Below are 10127 nucleotides of genomic sequence, written 5' to 3' on the forward strand. Positions count from 1 at the left end.
AATAAAGACATGAAAACATGTTTGTGTGTTATTACTTTAAGCAGACTGTGTTTGTCTATTGTTATGACTTAGATGAAGTTCAGATCAAATTGTATGACCAATTTATGCAGAAATCCAGGTAATTCCAAAGGGTTCACATAATTTTTCTTGCCACTGTATATGCAGGTAGCCTATAGCCTACAGTAGCCTAGGCATGATGTCAAATGAACGATTTAGCAGCTAGCTAAATTCAAATTGACAGACTAATTTATTTAACATGAATAGCGAGAAGATTTCAAGGTAAGAAGTGCTTCTGTTGCCCAATAGCCTGCTGGAATAGTCTGAGGATGGGGTTGTAATTTAAATCACTAATAACTGAATTTGAATCATATTTATTATGGATATTACCTGAATAGGCCTATGCTTGTCAACAACAGATGGGGTTTACATTTTTTTTTTAACCTGTGGCCTAATCTGACTGACTGTTACCTTCTATATAATGCATTCTAACATCTGATGCAATTGCGATAGAACTGTGACAATATTCACAATGGATAACGTCCAATTTCATTAACTAAACATAGCCATTAATAATTGCATAATGACACAAGGCTACAACAACAAACTGCAAGTTATAGGCAATTTTATAAATCCATTTGCCAGCCCCAGGTAGGCTACACAAGTGGCAAAAATGTATTTGCAATGACTCCAGTGATATCATTTCAACATATTTATTGCATCAAATGGTAGGATATAGTAGCCTACATAGAAAATGATAGGCTACTTAATGGCCAACAGATATCTATCTAGTGGCACAACTTTAGTTTTAGAAGTGGGGAGGACACATTATCTACACTTCAAACAGCCAACCCGACCGCTCGTTGTCGTCCACTTGGCCCTAGAGCCCACCATTCCCTCGTTTTGTGTCCTATTCCAATGATAAAACTAGGGGGGTCATCCCCAGCGAAAGTATCACTCTCCACATTCAATATCAGTTTCATTGTGGCCATATCAGAATATCAGAAGCACACGAGGGAGTTTCATAACTTCCATTTAACATTTCCACACACACACACAGCACTCCAGACCCAAGAACTGAACTGAACACTCTAGAGCACCTAGTTGTTTTCCTGTGCATTGTCACCTTATTTCTTGATGCGCATCAGTTCTAGCACGTTAATATGTTTTATGGAAAGAGGGTTGGAAATACGTCTCCATGCCTACCTACAACTGGTTAAAGTTGTCATGACTGTCTCCTCTCACTCGTGTGACTCAGCGGGAGCACTCAGTCTCAACATACAACCACTACCTGATAGTCAGCGGCAGGTCACAGTGAAATATATATTTTTAAAGAAAAATGTCATGACGGCCATGGTGCAATTTAGAAGTAGCCCAAAAACCTGCAGCCCATGACCAACACATTTGTGGCAGGTTCGGAGAGCATTTTCACAAACCTTAACCCTGTTCAGTCTCCTAACCTGCTACGGAAATGCAACTTCGGTATTGAAGTGCCGCTAAGTCTGAAGTTCATGTTCAGACTATGAACAGAGGAGGAGGTCCACAGAAATAGAAATACAGGGATTGTGCAAAAATGTTTACAATCTCTTTTTGAATTGGAAGCATTGTGAAGCAAGCTCCATTAAAGTCCATCTGCCGTTGAAACAATAAGAGGGCAACCCACCCGTTTTGGTAAAAAGCTGAAGGATGGGCTGGAGAAATATAACCACTCTCAAATTCACAGACAAGAGCTATGCATGCAAGGACTGACCATCCATGATATCAACATTATAGTTTTAACCATGTTTTGAGGCTCTATAGTGTTTACAAACATGGGCATAAAACAAGCTTATATTTTGGGTTTGAATGTAGCAAGGCAGTTGAACTAAGCACATGAAGCATTAAGTTATATGATGTGTACATATCATTACTTTAATTTTAAAATGGATGTAGCAACAGCCTTTAAGGTCACATGACCATACGGATAATTTTCAAAATAAAAGTCCCCCCAAATTATTTTTACTTGAACGTTAAAGTTTTACTCTATGTTTTTCAGATTTTAAAATCGTGAAAAGGTTACTTTAATATACATTTATTGAAAACACAAACAATACTGTAGACTTCTGGGCACAGATGTTTGCTCTCTACATTGAAATAACAGATCAAAAGCTAGTAAATGTACTTGTTCAAAAATAAATGTACTTGTTCAATCGTTATGAAAAAAACAGACAAAATGAGTCCTCAGACAGGTTGTTTTTATACTGAAATCAATTTAATCATATGTACATTAAGACTTTGTAGCAACAATATCTAGGCTTACATAGTTCTTGGCTGATCGTAAAAAAGGCAGACATTTCTGAAGAGTTCAACCACCACGTCACCCCTGCATTGACATGCTTACAATGTATAGGCATATTGATTACACAAGTTGCTGCCAACTAACTACCAGTGCATCAATATATACTTCCATTTCATTTGTGTATTATTCAAATATGATTTTGGTAAAGCCAGAACAGCAGTCATAGGTCATAGCCCCATTCCTAGCACCTTGTCTATGCTTGTCAATGGCTCAGGCAATAACTCACTCACTGGGGATGCATTAGCTACAGGAAGCTGTTTTCTACGATCTTACCCTCCATCACTCCTCTTTTGCGGATCTGAGACGACAGTTCTATCACATCTGCAAAAGGGAGTGATGACACAACCTGGGTCATGATGTTGGGAGATATGGAGAAAGAAAATACGGATTTCACACCAAGATGGCTACACATCACAAAAAGGTATACTACTAAAGCGTCTTTATAACGCATTCATACCCGTCGACTGTGTTCCCCCTCATCCATCTACACACAATACCCCATACTGACAAAGTGAAAACATGTTTTTACACATTTCTACAAATGTATTGAACATGAAATACAGAAATATCTCATTTACATAAGTATTCATACCCCTGGGTCAATACTTTGTAGAAGTACCTTTGGCAGCGATTACAGCTGTGAGTATTTCTGGGTAAGTCTAAGAAGTTTACACACCTGGGTTGAGCAACATTTGCAGATTATTCGTCAAAAATTACTCAAACTCTGTCAAATTGTTTGTTGATAGTCGCTATACATTCAACAACCATTTTCAGGTACTGCCATGGATTTAAGTCAAAACTAACTTGGCCACTCAGGGACATTCACAGTTTTCTTGGTAAGCAACTCCAGTGTATATTTGGCCTTGTGTTTTAGATTATTATCCTGCTGAAAGGTGAAATCACCTTCCAGTGTTTGGTGGAAAGCAGTGGAACCAGTTTTCCCTCTAGGATTCTGCCTGTGCTTAGCAACATTCCATTTCCAAGCATAACACATCACATTTATTTAGGACAAAAAGTCAATTGCTCTGCCACATTTTTTACATTATTACTTTAGTGCCTTTTTGCAAACATGTTTTGGAATATTTTTATGCTGTTCAGGCTTCGTTCTTTTCACTGTCAATTTGGTTAGTATTCTGGAATAACTACAATGTTGTAAACATTTGGCCATTTCCCAATAGCCGCCGCCCTTCTTTACGAGGCATTGGAAAACCTCCCTGGTCTTTGTGGTTGAATCTGTGTTTGAAATTCACTGCTCGACTGAGGGACCTTACAGATTATTGTATGTGTGGGGTGCAGAGATGCAAGGTACTCATTCTAAAATCATGATAAACACTATTATTGCCTACAGAATGAGAATGAATGAGTCTATGCAACTTATGTGACTCGTTATTGAACATGTCTTTACTCATAAAATTATTTAGGCTTGCCATAACAAAGGGGGGTTGAATAATTAACTCAAGACATTTCAGCTTTTAATTTTTAATTCATTTGTCCCACATTGACATTATGCGGTATCACGTGTGACAAAATCTCAATTTAATAAATGTTTTAATTCAGGCGGTATCAACAAAAACATGGAAAAAGTCCAAGGGGTCTGAATACTTCCTGAAGGCACTGTATATTTCCTCTTGCTTATTTATGCTGTGAAGAAATGCACTTGAAAATCTTAATGCATATACACACTGTTATTGTTTGTAATCAAATCATTTGTTCAGCATTGCGAAGGATGGGAGCGACAACGATGATCAGGGCCGAGATACAATCCAATCGCGGATTTAGCCAATGCGCCATTAATAACTGAACAAAAATATAAATGCAACATGTAACGATTTTACTGAGTTACAATTCATATAAGGAAATCCATCAACTGAAATAAATTCATTAGGCCCGAATCTATGGATTTCACATGACTGGGAATACAGACATGCATCAGTTGGTCACAGATACCTTAAAAAAATAATAATTAAAGGCAGGGGAGTGGATCAGAAAACCAGTCAGTATCTGGTGTGACCACAGCGCAGCGCGACATCTCCTTCGCATAAAGTTGATCAGGCTGTTTATTGTGGCCTGTGGAATGCAATGGCTGTGCGAAGTTGCTGGATATTGGCAGAAACTGGAACACGGCATCGTACATATCGATCCAGAGCATCCCAAACATGCTGAATGAGTGACATGTCTGAGTATGCAGGCCATGGAAGAACTGGGCCATTTTCAGCTTCCAGAAATTGTGTAAAGTGCTGAAACATGAGGTGATGGCAGTGGACAAATGGCATGACAATGGGCCTCAAGATCTCGTCACGGTATCTCTAAGCGTTCAAATTGCCATCGATAAAATCCAATTGTGTACGTTGTCCGTAGCGTATGCTTGCCCATACCATAACCCCACCGCCGCTCCGGAGCACTCTGTTCACAATGTTGACATCATCAAACACGAAGCCATACACGTTCACTGCGGTTGTGAGTCCGGTTGGACAGACTGCCAAATTCTCTAAAATGATGTTGGAGGCGTCTTCTGGTAGAAATGACCATTAAATTATCTAGCAGCAGCTCTGGTGGACCTTTCTGCAGTCAGCATGCCAATTGCATACTCCCTCAAAACATGAGATATCGGTTTGACAAAACTACACATTTTAAAGTCGCCTATTTCGTTGTCCTCAGCCCAAGGTGCTGAGGTGTAATGATCCTGCTGTTTAACCAGCTTCTGCTATGGCACACCTGTCAGATGGATGGATTATATTGGCAAAGGAGAAATGTTCCCTAACAAGGGATGTCAACAAATTTGTTCACATTTGAGAGAAATAAGCTTTTTGTGCATATGGAAAATATCTGGGCTCTTTTATTTCAGCTCATGAAACCAACACTTTACATGTTGTGTTGATATTTTTGTTCAGTGTAAAAGTCCTTTCCGATTGAGCCGACATATGCAGCAGTAACAGTGAATAGAGTCTCCACGAGAACATTGACTTTAAGCGGTGCACTGCGGACAACGCACAACCGGATTTAATTTCAACCTTCCCAATTCCAAATCAACACCTAGCACCGAACCCTACGCACGTCATATAGATCTGAAATAAATAGCTGTAAAAGCAAGGTAATAGTTCCCCCTTGGTCTAGATTAACACCTAGGTGGTTGTTGCTCGTTGTCTATTTGGAATTGGGCATGAGTGTGTGATCTGATGAGCAGTGTCTAAAATAAAAATGTCTGCCATAGGGTGAGATCACCACATCCTTTTCACTAGTTCAGATGAAATTGATGCGATACATAGACCTAGATTATGAACAATTGAATGTAAACACATGACAGGCCAAGGTATATGACAGCATGTATTGGTGGTGATGATGTCATCAGCCCAACAAGGACGATTTCCTCTCCAGATGTAAAGAAAAAGGGATAGGGCTAGAGGGGAGAGGAAGAAAGGGAAGGATGAGGGATGGGGCGAAAGAGGAAAACCAGATAACCCACAGGGTCCGGTTCAGTTCTTCATCCATACCTGGATGTCTTTGGGCACACGTTAAAAGTTCCTCCTGAATAACTTAACCGTAGAGTTCCTGGCTGTCTGTATTTAGACTAATTCTGTGTATAGAAATACCGCGGCAGTCGGCCAAGCTAGAACCTCTTCATCTGTCTGCGCTCCTGTCGTCTCTGCTTCTTCTCATTCACCTCCTCTGGGGCGGCACCAGGGGTCTCGGCCGAAAACCAGGGGCCTAGGAAGTTCACCCACAGCAGGAACATTGCACGGGCCGGGGCCTGACGCACACAGATTGATTAAGAGATCAACGAGGTCCATAAGAAAGGGAAAATAAATAACCAAAGAGAGAGTACAGCAAGTATGGGATAAACGCTCACCAGCAGCCAAAGATACCAGAACCAGGAGGAGATGGTGCTGAGCACTTGTAATATGGCAGTTAGCAGGATAACATCCTTCAGATGCCTAAAATGAAAAAGAATCCATCATAATGCACCACACTGCCATCACATCTTTGAGAGATGTACCCTTGAATGGAGATAAGGGTACCAATGTTACATGCATGTTGAACAGGCTGTAATACTCAGCAATTCTCTGTCACACACACACTGTATGTTTGCACACTCATGTTCACGGAAACAGACACTCCGGCAGTGTGAGCACTCACTCTGCCATCCCCTGCTCCATGTTCAGATCTATTCCTCCGTCCAGCAAACTCCCATCCTCACCAAACACTGCTTTGGCCATGGCAGTCATGGAGCGGTAACTGCCCACATACACTGCTAGTGCAAAGACCAGGGCAAACTACAGGGGTGGGAGATGGAGGAAAGAAGAGAGACAGGGGGAATGAGACAGTGGGGGAGAAACCAGGAAGGGAGGAGGAAAGAATACATGTAGTAATCCGCAATCGTCCCAGTTTTACTGCTCAACAGTAGAGGAGCCATCAATGTCAATAACATACACACTCGCTCACCCATGTCCAAAACGTTGAAGAGCTATAGAAGACCAAGAGGTTTAACGCAGTGTATATCGCCTGGGAGAGAAACAAGTGTCAGGTGCTGTACTAGTCACAATTTCCATTCAAAAGGTAACATTGACAAGGAAGATGGTGTCTTACGTTGGCTCCCAAGATTACTCTGGTGTAGAACTTGAGTGTCGCCCCATTCTCCTCGTAGATTTGCTTCTTGCCTTTAGTGCCGACCTTACCTTTGGGCTGTGTGCATTAGAAAGGCAGGCTGTTAGTGTAGTCAACATTGTCAACATTGCATGGACTCAGAAGTAAGATAGCTTACGAGCATCAATATGGAGACAGGCTGTGTAGGGTTTGTTAACTAACGTTGGCTCAAGCTAATTAATTGGCTTTGATACACAGTTTATCATTCTATTAAATTAATTAGTCAATAGGTACTTATAACCGAGGGTGAGTTAGTTGCTATGGTGTTATAAAGCATAGTAGACTCGTTATCCTATGCTCTCTGCCCAACCTGAAACATACGCAGATCAAAGATTCTCCTACCGCCATTAGTTCCTCAACCCTGTGCTGCTGCTGCTCCTTTCACGTACGCGTAGTAGGTACTTTTTTGACATCGACTTGTACAGTATTCGAGCAATTTAGATGGACCGTTATAACACAGGCTTGACGTTCAACTGTGACGAGCTCTGGATAAAGGTAACGCGTCAGCGTTGAAGAATGACACTTCCGGCGCAGGTAAGACGTCACTAATTCAAATGACTTTCTATTCAAAATGACTTTGTTGCCACCTGGCGTCGTGAACGTGAATGCATTCAACTGGTTGTGGTTATTGCACAATTTTTGTCATTTACAAGTATAACAATAGGCCAACTCAACCAGAACCATTTTGACAGCCATGCCTGACAATAACTGTATAGATGCAAAATAAAACATAAGCAAATCAACCATATATACCTGCATCAAACATGGTGCCAGCTAGATGGCGATCATGAGATCAGCTCCACTCCACACTAGCAGTGTGCAGTGGAAGAACAGCTTCACTGGGCACCTGGCCTGCAGAGTTCAGTACTACTGCATCCTGTCCTGTTGGGTTATGTCTGACTGATTTGAAAGTGTATTTCCATACATTCACCACTTGAGGTCAACAACTCATAAGACAATCGTTGAATGATCACATTTTGATGAAGCCCTGACCACTGTAGTGAAATAGAAATAGAATTGTGACCATGTAAAATGTGTGTATAAATGTTGACCACATCACTTACTTTTTTGCATTTTTCATCCCTGAAACCAAAGATTTCCCAAGGGCTCAGGATTTAACCAAGTCAGACCATTGCAGGGTGCAGGGATGAAGCCAGCCATATCAGGAGCAGTTGAAACATGGAAAACAATGCATAATGAGCAATAAAGTATAACCTTCACTAACATTAACAATTCACCACTGGTATTTTATCACCACCATTACCTGCATAACTTGGACTGATAGAGGATCAGTTTTGATTGCCTGCAAACACATTAAAGCCATAAATGCAGTGCGAGTAAACCATTAGTGTACCTCTTGCCAGGGTCTTCAGTAGTTTGGTCAGACTGGGTAGTATCTGCTGTGGACATATCCTTAGATGATGGGTCACGTCTGGCTTCAATGGGCTCACGGTCATCACAACATACTATTTATTCATCACTATTTTCATGATTTTCTTCAGGATTCCCTTCCAGGTCAGTCCCAGCAGGAGTTACCAGGGTCAGGTCTGATTGCTCTGGGAGTGGTATAGCAGCACCCTCATCATGACTTCCAGTGTGGCCAGGGTTCGTCAGGGTTCAGTGGTGCCCATGGTACAGGCACCCACAGCTGGGGTAACCTCTGTCTGGGGAGAGGCTGCAGGGAGGGCAGCTAACACTCAGCCCAGTCCAAGCTCTTCTCTGTCCTGGCACCCCAATGGTGGAACTAGCTTTCCCCTGAAGCGAGGACAGCAGAGGCTAAATCAATCTAAGATACATGATTCTGAACCAACACCCCCCTTACTAGCTCTGACTTTGCTGATAGCTACTTTATTGAAGGTACGTGTACTTACTATGCTTGTGATGTGTGGTGATCCCACCTAGCTATCTTAAAAGTAATGCACTAACTGTAAGTCGCTCAGGATAAGTGATTAAAATGTAATGCTGGTGCAGCTAGTTGTACTCTGAGAAGTGTTACCACTGGGTGGATATGTGGTTTTGGGGGGATTAATGCTTCTGGACACATGGTTGAAACTTTTTTTTATTGTTGGACATAAGTGTAAAAAAAAATGGGAAATTAGCTCCAACTGATTTAATTTAAGAAATCTGTTCCTAAGTATTCCTATGCCTAATAGATAGACACGTGATAATATAAAATATAAGCAAGGTTTGAAATTATTATGTTTTAGTCAACAATATCTGTTTGGGCTTATTTGCAGTCAATTTGCAGTCTACAAATTATTTGTAATTATAAACTGGGTGGTTCGAGCCCTGAATGCTAATTGGCTGACAGCCGTGGTATACCACAGGTATGACAAAACATGTATTTTTACTGCTCTAATTACAATGGTAACCAGTTTATAATAGCAATAAAGCACCTCTGGGGTTGTGGTATACGGCCAATATACCCCGTCTAAGGGCTGTATCCAGGCACTCCACCGTTGCATCGTGCATAAGAACAGCCCTTAGCCATTGTATCTTGGCCATTTACAGTGCATTCGGAAAGTATTCAGACCGCTTCACTTTTTAAACATTTTGTAACATTACAGGCTTAATCTAAAGTTGATTAAATACATGTTTGTCCTCTACACACAATACCCCATAATGACAAACCGAAAAACAGTTTTTGAAATTTTTGCAAATTCATTCAAATAAAATCATAAACACATTTACATTTAAGTCATTTAGCAGACGCTCTTATCCAGAGCGACTTACAAATACCTTATTTACATAAGTATTCAGACCCTTTGCTATGAGACTCAAAATTGAGCTCAGGTGCATCATGTTTCCATTGACCACCTGTGGTCAATTCAATTGATTGGACATGACTTGGAAAGGCACACACCGGTCTATATAAGGTCCCACAGTTGACAGTGCATGTCAGAGCAAAAACCAAGCCATGAAGTCGAAAGAATTGTCTGTAGAGCTCCGAGACAGGATTGTGTCAAGGCACAAATTTGGGGACGGGTACCAAATAATTTCTGTAGCATTAAAGGTCCAAAAGAACATAGTGGCCTCCATCATTCTTAAATGGAAGAAGTTTTAAACCCCCAAGACTCTTCCTAGAGCTGGCCGAACGGCCAAACTGAGCAATCCGGGGACAAGGTCCTAGTCAGGGAGGTGACCAAGAACC

The 10127-nt window shown here is 41.2% G+C and overlaps 1 protein-coding gene across 1 annotated transcript; it reads right to left on the reverse strand.

Moving 5' to 3' along the window:
• Nucleotides 1–2222: 2222 nt before the first annotated feature.
• On the reverse strand, nt 2223–7492 carry LOC118402996 (transmembrane protein 208-like). Its single transcript, XM_035801424.2, has 6 exons — nt 7319–7492; nt 6920–7015; nt 6776–6835; nt 6470–6606; nt 6183–6267; nt 2223–6083 (listed from the first exon to the last, which is right to left on the reverse strand). Exons 1-6 carry the CDS (start codon nt 7322–7324, stop codon nt 5943–5945), a joined length of 525 nt encoding a protein of 174 aa, XP_035657317.1. The 5' UTR covers nt 7325–7492; the 3' UTR covers nt 2223–5942.
• Between the last annotated feature and the right edge of the window lie 2635 nt (nt 7493–10127).

This window comes from Oncorhynchus keta, chromosome 2, assembly GCF_023373465.1.
Source record: "Oncorhynchus keta strain PuntledgeMale-10-30-2019 chromosome 2, Oket_V2, whole genome shotgun sequence".
Taxonomy (NCBI): domain Eukaryota; kingdom Metazoa; phylum Chordata; class Actinopteri; order Salmoniformes; family Salmonidae; genus Oncorhynchus; species Oncorhynchus keta.